The 20,478-nt window shown below is 48.2% G+C and overlaps 1 protein-coding gene across 14 annotated transcripts in view; it reads right to left on the minus strand.

Annotated features, from left to right (window-relative positions):
• The window catches only part of LOC103711005 (WD and tetratricopeptide repeats protein 1-like), a 49,704-nt gene extending 43,133 nt beyond the window's left edge, over nt 1-6,571 (minus strand). For 6 of the 14 annotated variants that reach the window (XR_005512636.1, XR_003386467.2, XR_003386468.2 and 3 more), the window contains exon 1: nt 6,209-6,570. Coding sequence is in view for 4 of the 14 variants with exons in the window: in XM_008796966.3 (XP_008795188.1) it covers nt 6,209-6,280 (72 nt within the window). In the remaining 10 variants the exon portion in view is untranslated. Of the gene's footprint in view, nt 1-6,208 lie in introns of all 14 variants that reach the window. The other 8 variants (XR_005512637.1, XR_003386469.2, XR_604710.4 and 5 more) reach the window with 4 other exon arrangements.
• Between the last annotated feature and the right edge of the window lie 13,907 nt (nt 6,572-20,478).

A 20,478-nucleotide genomic window follows, 5' to 3' on the forward strand; every position in this document is an offset into this window, starting at 1 on the left:
GTGGGCGTGAATGTGGATGAGTGTGCATGTTTTGGTGTCTCTACAAGCCCATGCACATGTGCATCAGCACATATTATGTACCTGGGCGCTTGTGAACATGTTATGTAAGCATATAAGTATACACATATATGTAAAAAGGGCATCCTGGTGCATGAGGATCCAACTATTTGGGATCAATTTATGAATCTTCATGGTGTGGTTTAGGTCTAAATTAGGTTTGGTTAATTTTCTAGTTTTATCACATCTTAAGGAGTAGGTTGAGTATTTTTATTTTATTGAAATTTTCGTACTAATTTTCAGAGATATTTTTCCTAGTAGGTTTTTGAGTCCTATCATGAATAGAGTTATAATCTAAAAGTCCTACTTTAGGTCTAGGTTAGTTTAGGAAAGTTTTAAATTCTTTGGAATTGTATTTTGGAAAGTTTTTTTTTATGTGAGACCCAGTGAAGTTACGAATTTACTATTTTCTTCTATTTAGGAAAGTGAATAAATTCAACATGATGCAGTTTTTGGCTGAACATGAGTTCTATCTTGAGTCAAAAAGTGTTAAGAGTCTTGGTTCCATTATAGATAAGTCAAGAGTCCTTTTCCAAATAGGAAACATTGTTTTTAGGGTTGTTTGAGTGTCTATGGATGCGCGTCCTTGGGAGTGCTGAGTTATGTATGATTTATGTATATTACTGAATGAAGTTGCACCTTTGCAGAGATTTTACTCTACCATTATCTGTCCTCTTTATATTCTTCTTCTCCTCTATTCAAACCCTTCTTCTTCTTTTCTTTCCTTCTACTTTCTCATAGTTTTAGCTGTGGAAAAGGAAAAACACTCAGATCTAATCAGATCTGAAATTTGTTCTCTCATATCTATACTATTTACAGCCCTAGCTCCAAGGTGTTGCATCACTTCATTTGGCAATCAATGAAGGGTTAACCCTATGGTTACCACAAATAACTCTGATGTTATACTTCAATTCAAGGTCTCAATCTTTCAACAAAAGATCTAAGTAACTTTCTTTACATGAGATTACACGGTTATTTAGTTTTGCATCATTTTGCCCTTAATTAGGGCAGCTCTCGCAACTTTTATAATATACTCATTCCTCACTCTGTTCTTTCTGGTTTGACCACACATTCTTCTCAATATTCACAATTATGCTACATTCAAGTTTCTCTGTCAGACATTATTCATTTCCCAACAACTGAAGTCATACAACGACTTAGACCTTATTACCATTCTATCAGATTTATTCATACGTGTTGAGGTTTGCCTCAATCACTTAAACACCCAAAAGCGCCACCACACTCCATCCATTTATCGATAATTCTATTCAAAATGTCTTCATTTATCTCTCCATTCCTCAGCATAATAGTCCTCATTAATGAAATCAATCACCCTATGGTATCTCGTGTAAACCAATCTTGAGATGTCATCTTCATTCCCTTTTTTGCAAAAACTGCATTCTGCAGATTGTGTTTTTGTTGTGCTGATTTCCAAGTCCTCAGCCACTAATATTTTCCTCTATAAAACCAATTTAGCATGTAACCTTGTTATTCTCTCATATTAACATTGTATCAAATGCAACTAGCACACACTATGATACATCCTTCTATACATAAATATCTAGTTTGTCTATGATAAGTGCAACAAGATAAGGTTTAGTGTTGATCCTTCGTGTAAGCCCACTATATTTGGAAATACACTTGTCAGGCCATAATTACTAATGTTCATTAGAGCTCCAACATACATGTCCTTAATATCAACATACAAATTGTCTAAATATCAATGTACCAGTTAAGCAAACCATCCCTTCCGAGTTTTTAAGGCCCACTTAATTAACTCTCTTGGTTTCTTAGGATGGCCTCCAATATCTCTTACACCTGTCTATGTATACATGGGTATAGTTATGATAGAAACGAGGTGGAATGAGATATGTAAAAATTCACTGCAAATTACCTATTGCCCTTTTTTTATTCCCATGCATTTGAAAAATAATAAGGGCATTCTTGTAATTTGACTAAGCATTAAAAGTGTCATCATTTACCATGTGATTAACATTTTCAGGTGTACCTAATCCTCAAATTGTCCTTATCCCTTTTTTAAAGACATAGGAACAAAGGCATGCTATTTCCACCCCACTTACATTATAATTCCACTGTATAGTATGTGTGCATGTACATATGTATTATATGTATATGTTGTAATCTTTACCATCCCCCATCCTCATCCCCATTATTTTGGGGTCATATCTAGTAGTCAGAGTTAGCCTCGATTTGGTACCGCTCTAGTGGCCCACATTTTACAATGTTTTGCCCTAGATGTCCGGTCAACTGCGAGATCTCAACACATTTTGGGAAGTGCAATGCAATGTTGATGAAGAGATTCTTGGAAACTTTGCTTCTCGATATGCAGGTTCACAAGAGATTTTAGGATTTATTGACTAATGCAAAACATGAATTTAACCGCCATAGACATGGCAATGCCTTACCAACACATGGCACTAGTACAACAACCATGCCAATGCATGCCAAGTGTGTCAAGAACCAACACAGCATGCCACAAACCGCGCCAATGCCAAGTGGGCAAGCAACTATCACATGATACCTCAATACACGGTCTTAAGAATACTTGTTTACGATATGCCTTATGCAGCCCTCATAGATTATTTTCCATTGGTGAACACTATTAAAAATTAAACCTGTCTGAAAAAAAAAATTGCCAAAAGTGGAACTTCTAATGACTTGATGTAGAGCAAGTATTGATTGTTAAAAGGTAATGCAGAATGAGACTTGACAGACAAGACTTTCTTCCATCAAGGTAAAGAAGCAGAGAATCATATTTCTTTCTTCACAAAAATGCCAATGGATTAACATCAAGCCAATTATATCATGATTGTTCAGAGATGAAGAACGGAAGGGCCATAAGTTTCATGAAGAGATGTCAAATATCAAAAATAATTTCAGCTAAAAGAAGAATTAGAGACAACTAGGAATATTTAAGGTCTCAAGCTACTGAGTCTTGGAGCTTGGAGAAGAATTTTGGAGAGAATTAGTTTAAGGCTTTGTAAACAGAATGACTAGGAAGGGAGGTTTAAATCTTGCTTGTTTGATTGGATTGAACTTCTAAGCAATATTATAGACACGTACGAGAATTCTTAATGATGTAGATGCCTTGGTGAGATGAACTACAGTGAATTTCAAGTTTCATCACCCTTATCCTTAAAATGGAGGTATAAAAGAACATGAAATACTATTGACCAATTACTATTTGAATCAGGTGTATATGATTGATACAACGGCCTTGAATTGTTTGGTTGAAACTCATAATTTGCCTTTAAGGGAATAATAACAAATCATTCTATAAACAGAAAGATTTCCCATTGTAATTTAAACGAAACAGTTCATCTCTAAAAGGAAGCATCATACTCCCATACTTAATTGTATTTTGTTAAAAGCTACCCTCAGGCCCATAAACAAAATAATCTTTCATCACAACCTAAAAGGGATAACCTACTGATAAATATTCTCCATTATATTCCATATATCTTCCCTTAAAAGTGCCCCTCAAGTTCATTTACGAATTCAACACCAATTGAAGATTATAACTTACAAAAATGGAGTTAAGAAAATGGAATTAAAGTGCCCCCACTAGCCAAACTAAAAGGTTGTTGTACAAGATGCCTTTGAAAGTTGAACAGATAAAGTGGGCAGCCCTTCTGTAATAACTTTTAGGTCAAAGCATGATTAGACATTAATTTGACAACAAATAGATAGGAAACAGTTAACCAACCTAATCACATAAGTTTGGCATGCCTTCTGACCAACAATTCAGGCCCACCATCTATAAAGAATTGTCAACTCCTAGGATGCTATTTTGTCATAGAAATATCATATGTGAGAAACAGTTTTATTTAGCATAAAAATATCATATGCACAAGAGCGCATAGTTTTCTTCGGGTTTGATAGTTAAAAGTCACATGAATGTGCTGCATCATAGTCAACAACTATATATCCAACATGACAACAAATCCATAATTGATGATTGCATCTATTATATGGATATACCTGTTTGGTGAATAAACACTTGAACTAGCCACATCAAATTACAATAACATTAGAAAAACCATCTATAGAAGTAAGGCCAGGATTGACAAACTATCACATACAAAATGAAAAACAAAACTATTAGGTCCTATTTGGCACCATTTCTTTTCTTGTTATTGTTTCTCAACAAAATAGTCAAAGTCCATATGGAGAATGACATGAAGACAGCGTTTTGCACCAATCTTCCACCGCTCCATCAATCTCACTAGTTTTCAAAAGCACTAGATACTTGCTTCCAACGCCTCTGAAGGTTTTTCAAAAAGCAGTTTGAAAAACCGAAAAGACTCAACGTACATGGGATGATATAGTCTCAGGGCTCCATCTTGTACATAGTTTATGTTTTTTGTTGTTTCCGTGTTTTCCATCCAAAGCCATGTTCAGGCTTGAATTTTCAGTCATGTACTAGGACTGCCAAACAAAAAGATTCCACCTAGGTGTGATAGAAAACCTAATCTAACTCCAAACCACCACACTTGATTGCTTGAGCCTTGGCTTTTCTTCAATACCCATGACCATCACTCAACTCGAGAAATGGAGGAGGATGGGTGATAGTCTTGGAGATAGAATTGTTCACGTAAACAGTAACCCGACCCGAGTTACTATTCACGGAACAGTAATGAACGGTTGGATAGAAGACAAGGACAAGTGGAAAAAAGATAAGGGCTGTTAGGAAAGTTGTTGGATACGGATTAGTGAAGAAGTTATAGGAACTATTTTGAAGAATTTTTAGGAAAATTGTTACAGCTGTTTTTGGGCCTATAAAAGGAAAAAACAGCAACCATTATTAAAAAAAAAAAATACTAAAAAGGTGAGTGCCACTATGGGCAAAGCCTGAGAAATCCTTTTCCTTCCATTTTCATCTTACTTCTTGACCTTTTTTTTTGCAGCCACCTTCTCAACCGCGTCATCCTTCGTCTCGATGCCTTGGTGGAGCGCGGCCTGAAGATTCTCATTGAATTGGAGGGACCAAACTCGCAGAGGTAATTATCCGATTAGTTCTATTATTATCTTTTACGCAGCCCTCGTTTCTTCATCTAGCAATCATTATCTCTACCCATCATCATTACCATTGTTGTTGTCATCTATCATATCCTTGGAACCCAAGTTTACTGGCAGTATTTTTTATATTCTGTTGTAATTATTTTCAGTTTGCTATACTAGTTATATTTCATTGATTAGGCTACATTAATAAGATATCTATCATGTTCTATTTTGTACTCACATACCTCAATGGTGATCTTTTGGGATGAAGAGCATTTGCTGAAATATCTAATCAATCGAACCATAATTGACTATTATGAAATCAATCTACACCTGTAGTAATCGATTATAGATTGCACCATAGGCCCAGTCCAGTTCGGTTTTCTTCTTTGGGCTTTTTTTAAACAAAAACAGAAAATGAAAGCAATACCAACCAGGCCCCTAGGTATCTAGATAATACTGTATGTTGCTTCTATTTGAGAACTTTTCCTTTCTTCCATGAAACACCTTCATTCCCACAACCCCTTCCACTCTAATTCATCGTATTCCCCTGTGACTAGTTTCAACCATATAATTATCTATAATAGAGATCAAACACTCCATGTACAAGAATATCCATAAAAGCCTCGGCTTTAAAAAACCACCAAGAACCCCTCCAACTGTATAACATCTCAGTTTTCAACCGTACAGCCAGTCCGATTTTAAATCTTCAATGCGGGCAAACATTTATAAACCTCTAAAACTGAACATAGAAAGAGTAATCACATGCCAAAAACTGAAAATTACAAGCTTCGTAGACTCTCTTGACTCAGACGCATGTCTGATATTCGAAGAATCATCGAAAAGGACCCGATTTTCTCATTGCTCTGCTCATCAGATATCAGAAAACCAAGCAACCTAGAACTAAAGGTTGCGCATTAACAAAAAGAACCGGAATTCAACTAATTCAAGAAGCAAGGAAGCCATCAGCTCGCAAAAGAACCATCAAACAACAATAAAATCCAACAAAGAGATAGGAAAGAAAAACATAGAACAAGAATAAAAAGCGCTAAAGAAAAAGAAACAACAGAAGAATTCTTGGATGCTGCAGAGTGGAATAAGGTGGGATTGGGAGAAGGGAGGGAAATACCGGGAGGGATTCGATCCTCCGGCTCTCCACAAGATTGGCGACGTTGTCGTCGGGGAAGCTCCAAGACTCCATCGGCGCAGCGAAGCGAGGGACCGAGAGTGGAAAGGAGAAGAATCACTAACCCTAGTTCTTCCTCCCTCCCTCTTCCAAAAAAGAGAGAGAGTAGCTTCTTCTTTCGCTTTCTTTCTATGAATAAATCTTTTAGTTTTAGGTCGGTTTGTGCGCGGTGGGAAGCAGAGGAGAGGAGAAGAGAAGAGGAAAGAAGAGCGCAGGGAACGATCACCTGCTCGTCTCCGTTTTTAAGTTTGCATCGCCCCCTCCGGGGTTCTACCTTCCAGGAGGTACGAAGAAGCCCCAGCCCACCGGATCGGATAGAAGGCCCATAGTTGATAATCTTTCCACGGGCAAGTGGCACGGACTATGTATTAATGTGGGCCCGGCCACAGGATTGGTTGCTCGGGCTTTGTTGGTATGCCCGCTTTAGGACCGGATTCGTTTTTGGATATAAATATTATAACCGGATCCAGACGCAGTCTGGAACCTGCCGAGCGAAGCCCGGCGGGCCCAGATGCGCTCTCAACTGTCGTGCCTTCCATGTCCGAACGGGTGGTGGGCGAGGATGATTCGACCGAGGGTTCATCCGGAGGAGGAGGTCGCATGCCCCCCCGGCCGGGCGACGAGAGTTGCTCGGTTGCTCCTGGGATAGGATGGCACAAGGAAGGGCTCGGCAAGTGGCGTGGACAAACCACAAGTTCTGTGATAATGAGACCGAAAATCTCCAGCGATACTTCATGGAAGTCACTACCAGAAAACACGTTTATAGTGACGAAAAATTAGTGACGACTGTTATCAGTCACTATTTGTGACTGATTAGTGACCGACAGAAATTTGGTCACCGTGGTGTAAACTTAGTGACCGATTAGTGACAGACCGGTCACAAAATACGCAGGTAGGATGGGCGCCAAAACTTAGTAACCATCATAGTGACGGATATCTGTCAGCAAAATGATAACCGAAATTGCAACCATGATAAATTCAACAGTCACAAATATCGTAACCCAAGTATTTATAAATTTTTAAAAGATTATTTTTGGTGATGACAGATTATTGACAAAAATTTCCGTTACAAAATTTAATTTTTAATTTCAAAAATATTAAAAAGATTATTTTTGGCGCAACGAGCTATCAGAGGCAAGGATTCAAGCTTCAAGATGGGTATGGGAGACGACGGCGATGATCTGTCAGAGCTTGGGCCAAAGTGGCAAAAGAGCCTCAACGTAGGCAAATCGGCCATAAAAATGATGACTGTAAATTTCCTCCACTGGTCCCCGCTGTAGCAAGCTACCACCCTCCCGTTCGGCTGGTCAACTTTACGAACCTAGGCACATAGGGTGATTGTCCGACACCAGTGGCGGTGATCAGGGAACCTTGTCGAGCAGACCCTTATGCTTCGGGATAGAGGTTGTTGTATCTTTGCTAAAAAAAAAAAAAAAAAAAATTCATCTTCCTTCGCATGAATCCACTGTTGGATCATTCATTGGTTACTTTAAGATCAGAACAGATGGGTGAATGACATAGTTCGAAGCACTTTGCGATCCGTGTATTGTGCGATAATGGTAGATTCATGTGAAGGAAGGTGCATCAAATAATCTGCCAACCTCAGTTTGGATACTGTTGGGGGAAAAACTCCAAGTCATACCACCACGGAGGCGCTCGGCCGAAAAGCGCCGACCGGAAAGGTGCTCGGCCAAAGAGTGCCGACCAGAGAGCACCAACCAGAGGGGTGCTCGGCTAGAGAGCGCCAATCCGAAAAGATGCTCGGCCCAAGAGTGCCGACCGGAGCGCCAAGAGGTGCTCGGACCAACCAACACGTCCCAAGTAGGGATGCTCGACTAGAAAGAGCCGACCAGAAGAACGCCGACCAGAGAAGCGCTCGAACTAGGAAGCGCTGACCAGAGACAGCGCCAAATAGAGGCGCTCGGCTAGAAGGTGCTCGCCCAAAGGGCGTCGACCAGAGGTACTAGAAGCAACCCCGCCACAGGGCGCCCCTCTGGGCGACCAGCTCGGCTCGGCACCCTTGCCGAGCCGGTGCCTTTAACTAATACTCCTCCCCGCCAAGCTTTCTCGAAAGGTCCGGCGGCTATACACGCGACTCTACTATAGCCTGCCACTATCTCCAAGCCATCAAGGCATAAGATCTCTGCAGGTATTCGGCACGACTTGCCATTAATGCATGAGACTCCCTCAAGTCTCCGATGCACCCAGTCATTTAATGAGCACGGCCCAAGACGATCTCCGGATCACTGAACCATCAGAGCGTATGGCTCTCCCTGACCGCCGGTTCATTCGGTAATAAATGCACTTACCATCCACGGACCCCAGGCCCACCACAGCCGGCGGTTCAACCACTCCAACAGGTCCGATCGACCGTGACAACTCCCTGATTCCGGTCCGATTCGGTCCCGTTCTCCACTACGCCATTAATGGGCCAAATCGTGCCCAATTATTACAAAAGAGGACAAACCTCCTGTCACCTCCCAGGTAACAAAAATCCTTCTATAAAAGGAAACCTGGGGGGAAAAGGAGGGGGGCCGCCCGGACAGAACCCTCCTGGACCGGGTGAAAAGAAGCACACAGCACAGACACAAGGGAGGATATCACCCTCTTCATCTTCTTCATCTTATCCAAATATTCCTGCTGTCTTCTCCATATACTCTCTTCCTTGCTCTCTACACATATCTGCCCCCCTCTGACTTAAGCATCGGAGGGCCGGCGCCGGGGAGCCCGGCCACCGGCTTTTTTGCAGGACTTACACCCCTCCAGGAGGACGTCACCAGTCGGCGCGCCGCCGACCACCGTCCCTGCAGCGAAGCTCCTCCTTCCCCGGATTCGCGGTAGCCCCCGGGTCCAATTTCCAGCAACAGTTGGCGCTAGAGGAAGGGCCCGAGTTCGCTGCCATGAAGCTAAGAAGCAAAGGGGCTTCCAACGCCTCTCGACGTCCTCCACCCAGTCCTAAGCATTCCGTCCGGTACTCACCACCTCCGGCTGAGTCAGTTCATCAAGTTCGGCCGGAGCAATTCGATGCCCTGGTGCAACAGGTGCAGGCCTTGGCCACTGCTGTCCAAAGCCTGCAACCCAGGGGCATCCCAACGGCACCGCCTCCTCCGGCTCCAGTCCAACCGGAGCCTCCTGCAAGCGGACTTCCCCTTCGAGGTCAGGATTCTCAAGTCCAGGCCTCCCTCTGGAGAGAGCACCCCGCCAGAGGCCATGGAGGCTGGCCACAACCTTCAGAAGCTGAGTCGGTTCCAGGGCAACCTGCACCCGAGCGAACCGCTGCAGCAATCCTCCAGAACGATGAACTCGACAGGAAGGTCGAGAAGCTGGAGCGCCAAATCCAGGCACTCCATGGCAGGAAATCGGGGCGCGATGGCGACTTTGAGTTTACTACGAAGTCGCCCTTCTCCCCGGAGATTGAAGATGAACCGGTTCCGCTACGGTTCAAGATGCCCCAGGTGGAGCCCTACAACGGCAAGGTCGATCCCCTTGACCACCTGGAGAGTTATCGGGTCTTAATGGCCCTACAAGGAGCCTCGGAGGCCATGATGTGCAAAGCTTTCCCGGCGACACTCCGAGGACCAGCCCGGCTTTGGTTCACCGGGCTGAAGCCGAGTACTGTCTCTTCCTTTGAGCAGCTCGGCAGACAATTTGCTGGCAACTTTGCCGCCAGCCAGCCCCAGCGGCGGACATCCGACTCCCTCCTTGATATCAAACAAACGGAGGGAGAATCCTTCAAGGAGTACTTGGACCGGTTCACCGCCGCAACATGGGAGGTCCGGGAACTTGACCAGTCAATCGCCATGCCGGCATTGAAGACTGGAGCCCGGTCCTACAGATTCCTCTTCTCGATCGAGAAGAATTTCCCCACGGACCTCACCGAAATGTTCGCTCGGGCGCGGAAGTATGTCAAGGCAGAAGAGGCCGTGGCAGCTAGGCGGGGTGGGACCGAGCAGAACCCCAAGAAAAGACGCCGCGAGGAGCGCGGCCGGCCCAGAAGCCCGTCTCCGCGACGAGCTAAGAATCCGCCCCGCCCGAAGAGTCCACCCCGGTTGAGAAGACCGCCTATGCTTTGGTCATCTCGGCTCGGAGGCTCCGACCCTACTTCCAAGCTCATACAGTGGCTGTGCTGACTGACCAGCCGATCAAGCAGATCCTGCAGAGATCAGATCGTGCGGGTCGGATCACTAAATGGGCCATTGAGCTCGGGGAATTCGACATCGAGTACCGGCCCAGACCGGCGATCAAAGCACAAGCACTCGCAGACTTTATAGTCGAGTGCACCATACCGGATGAGGTCGAGCCTGAACCTGAGCCACCGCTGGAGCAGACCCCGAGTTTGACATGGACTCTACATGTCGATGGCTCTTCAAACTCGGGGGTAGCGGAGCAGGATTTATTCTCACCAGCCCGGAGGGGGTGGTCGCCGAGCAGGCCCTGCGCCTCGAGTTTCCTGCTTCCAATAACATGGCGGAGTATGAAGCACTTGTCGCCGGGCTCAAGCTAGCCAAGGAGCTAGGAGTGAAGGACTTGAAGGCCTTCAGTGATTCTCAGCTCGTCGTCAACCAAATTATCGGCGACTTCGAAGCCAAAGACCCGACCATGCAGAAGTATCTTCAGAAGGTACGGGATCTCGTCTCGACCTTGGAGTCCTTTCATATTCAACATGTTGCCAGGTCGGAGAATCTCAGGGCCGACCAGCTATCAAAGCTGGCGTCCTCTCGCATGAGCGAGCTTCCCAAAGAGGCAGTGCTGGAATATCTCCAAAAGCCCAGCACAGACGAGCCCGAGCAGACCCTCTGCACCGAGCTCGAGCCAAGCTGGATGGATGAACTCATCAGCTATCTGCAAGACGAAACCCTCACCGCTGATGAACGAGAGGCTCGCCGAATCAAGCGCCTCGCCACCCGGTACATACTATACGAGGAAAAGCTCTATCGGAGATCCTTCACCTCTCCCCTCCTCAGATGCCTTCGCCCAATGGAAGCTAATTATGCCCTGCGCGAAGTCCACGAAGGAATTTGTGGAAACCATCTGGGAGGGCGAGCATTGGCCCATAAAATTCTGCGCCAAGGATATTATTGGCCGACACTCCAGAAGGATGCTATGGATTTCGTCCAAAGATGTGACCGGTGCCAAAGGAACGCCAATGTTCAGCGCCGGCCCTCGGTTCCTTTGACTTCTATCAGCTCCCCTTGGCCTTTTGCCCAGTGGGGAATTGACATCCTCGGGCCATTTCCACTGGCCACCGGGCAAAGGAAGTTCCTGGTCGTCTCCATCGACTATTTCACAAAGTGGGTGGAAGCTGAGCCCCTCGTCCGGATCACCGAGCAGAAGATGCGGGATTTCGTCTGGAAGTCCATTATCTGCAGATTCGGGCTTCCCCGCATCCTTATCTCTGACAACGGTCGCCAGTTCGACAACATCCACTTCAGGGAGTTCTGCTCCGAGCTTGGCATTGACCATCGCTTCACCTCGGTCGCGCACCCTCAGACGAACGGAGAAACCGAGGTAACAAATCGTACTATCTTGCAGGGTCTCAAAGCCAGGCTCGACAAATCCAAAGGACAATGGGTCGAAGACCTATACAATGTCCTGTGGGCTTACCGGACTACGTTCCGCGTCCCCACCGGCGAGACTCCCTTCAACCTAACATATGGGATGGAGGCCGTCATTCCACTAGAGATTGGGCTCCCCTCTCCAAGAGTCGAGCACCACGATGCCAGCTCCAACTCTTCGCAGCTCAGAGGCAACCTCGACCTGATCGAGGAAACAAGGGAGGTCGCCCGAGTGCGTATGGCGAGGTACCAGCAAAAGACAGCTCAGTACTACAACGCCAGGGTCAAAGTCAAATCTTTCAGACCAGGGGACCTTGTCCTCAGAAGAGCTGAAGCCTCCCGACCAACTGAGCAAGGGAAGCTGGCCCCGAATTGGGAAGGACCATACCGAGTCACGCGCATTCGCCGACCCGGAACTTATCAATTGGAGTCTCTAGATGGGACTCCCATTCCGCGGAGCTGGAGCTCTGAAAATCTCCGCGTGTACCACCAGTAGAACCCTAAGGGGTTCCCCATTATTCAACCATTGAATTTCATTCTATGAATTTCATTTCACAATAAACTGATGGTTTGCGAACTTATTCCGAGCTCACCAATTTTCCTGATTATCTCATGGCATCAGGTTTATTCTTCTTTCCTGACCACGGTTGGGATGCCCCGATGCCTCGGGATGATGGAGTACCTGCGTGGACTCCCTGAAGATGTCCGTGAGTTCGTGGTGCGCTCTCCATCAACCAACGAGCTCGGCTCGTTCTCCTACCCTGGCCACGGTCAGGATGCCCCGAGACGTCGGATGCCCCGGTTACCGGGAAGCTCGAGACGTCGAGATATGAGTAGCGGTCCTCTCTGACCGGACGAGCTCGGCTCGTGCTCCATCGACTATGAGTAGCGGTCCTCTCTGACCGGACGAGCTCGGCTCGTGCTCCATCGACTATGAGTAGCGGTCCTCTCTGACCGGACGAGCCCGGCTCGTGCTCCATCGACTATGAGTAGCGGTCCTCTCTGACCGGACGAGCTCGGCTCGTGCTCCATCGACTATGAGTAGCGGTCCTCTCTGACCGGACGAGCTCGGCTCGTGCTCCATCGACTATGAGTAGCGGTCCTCTCTGACCGGACGAGCTCGGCTCGTGCTCCATCGACCATTGAGTAGCGGTCCTCTCTGACCGGACGAGCTCGGCTCGTGCTCCATCCACTATTGAGTAGCGGTCCTCCCTGACCGGACGAGCTCGGCTCGTGCTCCATCGACTATTGAGTAGCGGTCCTCTCTGACCGGACGAGCTCGGCTCGTGCTCCTACCCCGACCTCGGCCGGGATGCCTCGAGACGTCGAGATGCCCCGGTTTATCGGGATGCCTCGATGCGTTGGGATGCGGTCTTCATTGACCAGGACGAGCTCGGCTCGCTGTCCGCCGGCTTCAACCGACGAGCTCGGCTCGTTCTCCATCGCCGGATTTCTCTGCCGACGTCCCCAAAAAACGGAGTCCGAGCAGAGAAGCGTCTTCAGTCGCCCCGGCGCAAGGACGCACACGGTACAAGGTACCCATTTATTTAATATTTTTACATTATCTATTCTGCTTTTGGATTTCTCTGCCGACGTCCCCAAAGAACGGAGTCCGAGCAGAGAAGCGTCTTCAGTCGCCTCGGCGCAAGGACGCACACGGTACAAGGTACTCATTTATTTAATGTTTTTACATTATCTATTCTGCTTTTGGATTTCTCTGCCGACGTCCCCAAAGAACGGAGTCCGAGCAGAGAAGCGTCTTCAGTCGCCTCGGCGCAAGGACGCACACGGTACAAGGTACCCATTTGCTTAATGTTTCTACATTAATGTCTATATTGTCTATTCTATTTTTGGATTTCTCTGCCGACGTCCCCAAAAAACGGAGTCCGAGCAGAGAAGCGTCTTCAGTCGCCTAGGCGCAAGGACGCACACGGTACAAGGTACCCATTTGCTTAATGTTTCTACATTAATGTTTATATTGTCTATTCTATTTTTGGATTTCTCTGCCGACGTCCCCAAAAAACGGAGTCCGAGCAGAGAAGCGTCTTCAGTCGCCTAGGCGCAAGGACGCACACGGTACAAGGTACCCATTTATTTAATGTTTCTACATTATCTATTCTGTTCTTGGATTTTTCTCTGCCGATGTCCTCAAAGAACGGACACCGAGCAGAGGAGCGTCTTCAATCGCCTCGGCGAAGGAGTGCTCATGACACCAGCACATTATTATACTAAGTCCGGTGAATTCCCGTCACGAGCTGACGAGCATTCGACCCATTCGTTGGAAACGAATCTGGTCCGCCCCGGCAACGCGAGGATCGAAGTTCACTAACTTCGCAAAAATTTTAAGTCCTAGAGACCGCCTTAGGGCTCGGTCGAATTCTGGACTGAGCTCGAAAAGACTCTCCGAGCCCAAATCCTTGGTATAAGCACAAGCGTTGCTATACCACTGGTTGAAGGACCGAGCAATGGAGCTCGGCAAGCCAAACTTAAACTCAAACCCTGTGGCGGGTAAAGCTCAGGCCCTAGAGCCCATATCCTCGGAACCTAAAACAGATCCGAGCAGAGAAACTTGGACTACGATAGACGAGTTTTCAGAAAAAAAAAATGTATATTCATTTCAAAAAGGCCCGTAGGCTAAGTACAAAATTCGGGTTCGGCCCTTACAAGTACGGGAGGCCATCCCGACTTTACAAAACAAAACAAAATTACACTCTAAGGCCCGAGCCGACCACTTCGGCTTCGGTAGTGTCGGGAGCGGCGGGCTCAGCAGTCGGGACCTCCTCGGCCTCGGCAGCGATGGGAGTAGCCTCAGGGGTGGCTTCGGTCGCCTCGGCCTCCGGAGCATCCGCCTCCGCATCCGGCCTTTCGACCCCTGCTCCCGGTTGGAGCAAGTTCACGTCAAAATCCGGGAGGAGCCGCCGCAATTGATTGCGGAAATCCCGGAAGCCCTGGATCAGCCCATTCACGCCCTCCTCTTCCAGGAGGTCGCGGAACTCCTCCGACTCGCGAAAGAGCGCCACCGCGCTCTGAGCTTGCTCCCGAGCCTCGAGCTCCCGAGCCTCGTGGTAGGTGGCCTTCTTCTCGAGGGTTTTTATTTCCCGCTCGAGCTCCGAATGTCGGAGGCGGGCATTCCCCACCCCCTGCTCGCGGGAGGCCAGCGCCTGCTCGACTTCGGCCAATCGAGCCTCAGCAGCGCGCAGCTCGGACCTCGCCAACGCATGCGCGCCCTTTTCCTCATCGAGCTCGGCGGTAAGGGCTCGAATTCTTCCCTCGGATGCTCCGACCTTTTCTTGGAGCACCTGTCGTTCGGCATCAGAGGCCTGGTACTTCGCTTCGGAGGCCTGGTACTTCACCTCGGCGGCCGTGTACCTCGTCTGGGCCTCGTCATACCCGCGCTGGCACCTCCGGGCCTTCTCCCGGTATTCTTGTACTAGGTGCATCAGCATCTCCGTCTCGTGCAAATGCTGTAAAAGAGACGAAAAGAAAAACATAAGGCGCCACTAGTAGAAAATCTATACAGATTACACAGGTGGAGAATTTTACTTACCCGGACGGCGTTGCAGCGGGTAAAGTCCATGAAAGCATTATAGCTCATGGACTGCATCATGGCCCGGTCGGCTGGGAGCAGCGCGACCCGGAATATCTCAAGCGCTACTCGAGGATTTTCGAGGGCTGAATCACCCTCGAACACCAACCAGGTGGGTGCAAGGGGCACCCGTTCCACCGAGCCCAATGGGCCCGGAAGGCCAGCATCGGCTGGCCTAGGCGGAGCCGACCCCGAGGCTCCCTGACTGCTCCCCGGCTCGGAGCTAGGGGGCTGGGGTCGCACAAGCGACCGATCTGACCGCCGCACAACTATGGCGGGGCGTGCAAGCACGGGACCCGCAGAACTCCTCCCCTGGTCGGCAACTGAAGCGTCCTGCCGACCAGGAATCTGCGTCAAGGGCGCCGGGCATGGGGGCGCCATCGAGGCTCCTCTAGAGCCCGAGCCCCCGGAATCCGCGCCCTCCCTCCGACCAGCTTCGGGGCGCGCGGGCTGAGAAGGACCCGCCTCGGAGTGAGCGGGACGAGAAGGACCCGTCTCGGAGTGAGCGGGGCGAGAAGGACCCGCCTCGGCCACTGCTGCCGCCGGAGGCGCCGGGGTCGCCGGGGTCGCCGGGGTCGCCGAGACCTTCTGCTTCTTCCTCGGCTCGGTGGGCTCGCCCGAGAGCTCGGCTGCCCTCTTTTGGAAGCGGGCGTAGAGGACTTCGCTTTTCGTCACCATCTTTGCGATATCTGCAAAGGCAAAAAGGATTAGAACATTAGAACAGTAAGGAAATAAATACACCTTGAAATTACTCTTACCATGGGGACGCGCCGAGCTCAAGCCCACGTTTACCAAAGCGTCCTCACATATGAGGCCATTCAGTAAGATGCCGTCCCCGAGGCTGCGGATGACGTCGAAGATCCCCTGCTCACGCGGAGAAAGTCTGGGGGGTTTGTTGATGGACTTGAGCTGAGCCGGTCCCCACCTGGGGTCAAACCCCCAGGACAGTGCAGAACCAAGGAAGAAGAATTTCCCCTTCCAGCCATGAATGGATGAGGGGGCACCATGAAAGAGTGGCCGACCCGCCCGAAGGGCGATGTAAAGCCACTCCCCGTCTCCCGAATTCGACTTAAAGATAAAAAGTCGCCGGAAAACGTTGACAGAGGTCGGAATCCCCTGCAGTAAACACAGTGACAGGAAGCCCATCACTGTCCTCCAGGCATTCGGAGTGAGTTGCGCCGGAACCAACCGGCATACCGTCAGCAACTCATTCACGAAGCCGTGAAGAGGAAATCGGAGGCCGGCCCAGAGCGATTCCAGGTGCACTCCAATCCGGCCTATCGGAGGATCGGTTATCCGATCCCTTCGCCTGGCGGGCTCCAAACGGAACCCCTGAAGAGGGAAAAACCACTCTTCGGTCATTTCAACCTCCAGGATGCTCATGGTGGACTCGACCTCACTGGGAAGAGAACCCATTGCAAAAAAGAAAAAGAAATCAAAAAAGAAGGACGACCTGGGGAAAACGCCGGAGAATAGAACTTCGGACTGAGAGAGGCTGGGAGGAAGAAAGCTAGAAGCAGAAGGCAATAGAAAGAGGACAGAGGGCCAGGGGAGAGTTTAAATAGACCTCCCCAACGGCCCGGATCAGCGAGAAAAATGCTGTATCCTGTTTAGATGGCGACGCGTGTCGGTCCAAAAGACAGAACGACGCATTTAATTAGGGCTAGCGCTTCGGACGCCGAAGCGCCCCATCGGATCGTGCGGCCCCATCATGAGCCCACGACGCGAGGACGCTTCGCAAAAAGTGTCCCAATAATGAGACTTTTCGGAAAAGAAGAGACGCCGCCTATTAAAGGCACCTCAAAGCGCTCGATAATTCAAAATACGCAATAAATTAGGATTTTCGGAATCCGTAATGACCCAACTGAAGCTACTTCCCACGCTCCAGCTGTTAGCCAACTGGAACTCGGAAGTCGGAGGGTAGTGTTGGGGAAAAAACCCCAAGTCATACCACCACGGAGGCGCTCGGCCGAAAAGCGCCGACCGGAAAGGTGCTCGGCCAAAGAGTGCCGACCAGAGAGCACCAACCAGAGGGGTGCTCGGCTAGAGAGCGCCAATCCGAAAAGATGCTCGGCCCAAGAGTGCCGACCGGAGCGCCAAGAGGTGCTCGGACCAACCAACACGTCCCAAGTAGGGATGCTCGGCTAGAAAGAGCCGACCAGAAGAACGCCGACCAGAGAAGCGCTCGAACTAGGAAGCGCCGACCAGAGACAGCGCCAAATAGAGGCGCTCGGCTAGAAGGTGCTCGCCCAAAGGGCGTCGACGAGAGGTACTAGAAGCAACCCCGCCACAAGGCCCCTCTGGGCGACCAGCTCGGCTCGGCACCCTTGCCGAGCCGATGCCTTTAACTAATACTCCTCCCCGCCAAGCTTTCTCGAAAGGTCCGGCGGCTATACACGCGACTCTACTATAGCCTGCCACTATCTCCAAGCCATCAAGGCATAAGATCTCTGCAGGTATTCGGCACGACCTGCCATTAATGCATGAGACTCCCTCAAGTCTCCGATGCACCCAGTCATTTAATGAGCACGGCCCAAGACGATCTCCGGATCACTGAACCATCAGAGCGTATGGCTCTCCCTGACCGCCGGTTCATTCGGTAATAAATGCACTTACCATCCACGGACCCCAGGCCCACCACAGCCGGCGGTTCAGCCACTCTAACAGGTCCGATCGACCGTGACAACTCCCTGATTCCGGTCCGATTCGGTCCCGTTCTCCACTACGCCATTAATGGGCCAAATCGTGCCCAATTATTACAAAAGAGGACAAACCTCCTGTCACCTCCCAGGTAACAAAAATCCTTCTATAAAAGGAAACCTGGGGGGAAAAGGAGGGGGGCCGCCCGGACAGAACCCTCCTGGACCGGGTGAAAAGAAGCACACAGCACAGACACAAGGGAGGATATCACCCTCTTCATCTTCTTCATCTTATCCAAATATTCCTGCTGTCTTCTCCATATACTCTCTTCCTTGCTCTCTACACATATCTGCCCCCCTCTGACTTAAGCATCGGAGGGCCGGCGCCGGGGAGCCCGGCCACCGGCTTTTTTGCAGGACTTACACCCCTCCAGGAGGACGTCACCAGTCGGCGCGCCGCCGACCACCGTCCCTGCAGCGAAGCTCCTCCTTCTCCGGCTTCGCGGTAGCCCCCGGGTCCAATTTCCAGCAACAGATACCCATACAATTTATTTCCTGAATAATTCTTATCTAGTAAGTAGAGAGAAAACTAAACAAAAGGATTTCTGCTAATCGATAAAACTACTACCATAAAATCTCAACATGGATGCAACGAGATAAACCACCTTCCAATAAGAATCCGGTGTACTCTACTTTTCGGGATTGTTAGAGACCTTCGCTGATTATATCAAAATTCCGCTTTCACATCCATCTCCATCATCTTAATTTCAGCTATTGAAGTAGTCGCTTGGTGGATATCTCATTCGAACATCCCAGCAGACCCAACACTCTTACAAGCAGCATGGTTATAAACTTATAATGGCTATTAATTGCCTCATTTGATATTTTACATAATTATTTATACCAAATCAGTATCCATGATAATGGTTGTTGTGGTCGAAATTTGGCCTGAGGGAGACCACGTCAGAGAAAGCTGAGAAGATGCCGGCCGGAACAGAGAAAGGAAAGAAAGAGAACCACCTCCTGCGCTCCATGGTACCTACACGAAGTCTTAGCCGGAACATTCGACGAAGGCCCTCCGATGACTAAGTTAGCATAGTATTTGAGAAAAAGTTCCATCCTCATCATCATAGAAGGAGATGATTCTAGCCAGTGACTGAGGTATGGTCCATCCTCATCATAAAGTGTTTTTGATATGGCTTATTTATAATCCTTATAAGGGTGCCCAGGCGGCTGAGGTATGGTCCATCCTCATAATAGAAGAAGATGATTCTGGCCAGGTAGCGTGTGGCCAAGGCCAAGGCTCACTTGAAACGCACTGTTTTGGCAGTCCTTGTGCATGGCATGGTGTTGGCTACTGTGGCAGGGTATGGCTCTTGGCAGTTGTTGCAGAATATGGCTCTTGACAGGTGTAGCAGGGTATGGCTTTTAACAGCAAGTATAGCTGTGATCAGCTGACCATTAGCTAGAGGCAGCATGAATCACGGAGATCAAGAGGGCTGAGGTCGGCTCGGCTTTCAGCGAGATCCGAGATCGGCCTGACCGAAGTCGGCTCGGCCTTTGACAGAATCCGAGATCGGCTTGGCTCTTAGCAGGACCGAGGTCTGGTCTGCTCGGCTCTGAGGTCTGCTCGGCCTGAATTGGGTGGCTCCACGCTGAAATAGGACGATCCATTTTGTCTTCCATCAATGGTCATTGTAATAATGCTATTTAGGATAACAATAAAATAAATTATATACTAAGTAATACATTATAGCGACCATTATTTTTTCCGTTATTACATAAACCATAATATGTAGACCGTTGTTGCAACAATATTGTGGCCATTGCTCTAAACATGCTTGGAAAAGAGTGAAACGTTCTCAAGACCTTGCTCATGTCAAATGACATTTTATCAAGGACATGTTATCACAATTTGCAGTGAAAAAAACTTCCTTATGTGCTTAATTTATTCAATGAAACTGTGAAAGGGAGCTAGCATTTTGTTTTTCCTTTGAAGTAAATGGTTTCCTGCTTGCCCCCAGCCGGTTCCGGACACAGCGCCCTGCTTTAATGCAGACTTAAGAGAGCGTTTTGAGGTGGCATGGTCGACTTCTCGACCCCGTGCCCACGCATTTTCGGAGCGATGGACGAGGAGGTCAGCATTCCGGATTCGTGCGCAAAGGATGCGGGGCATGATTGACATCAATTATTATTTTATATCAGCTCTTTATTCTGAGTTGGGTTCGCTTTCTCAGAATTTAATTGTTTACTTATAGGGTTTTTTTTTTCATAAATATTTTTCTAAAAAATTAAATTTACATAAATATCCTCTTAAAATTTATGTTTATTTATATATTCTTATAAATACTATTTTTCACAAATACTCGTAATATAATAGTTTCTCTAGCACATTTAATAAAAACTATATTTATTTTAATTAAAAATAAAATA

Source organism: Phoenix dactylifera, chromosome 8 (assembly GCF_009389715.1).
Source record: "Phoenix dactylifera cultivar Barhee BC4 chromosome 8, palm_55x_up_171113_PBpolish2nd_filt_p, whole genome shotgun sequence".
Lineage (NCBI taxonomy): Eukaryota > Viridiplantae > Streptophyta > Magnoliopsida > Arecales > Arecaceae > Phoenix > Phoenix dactylifera.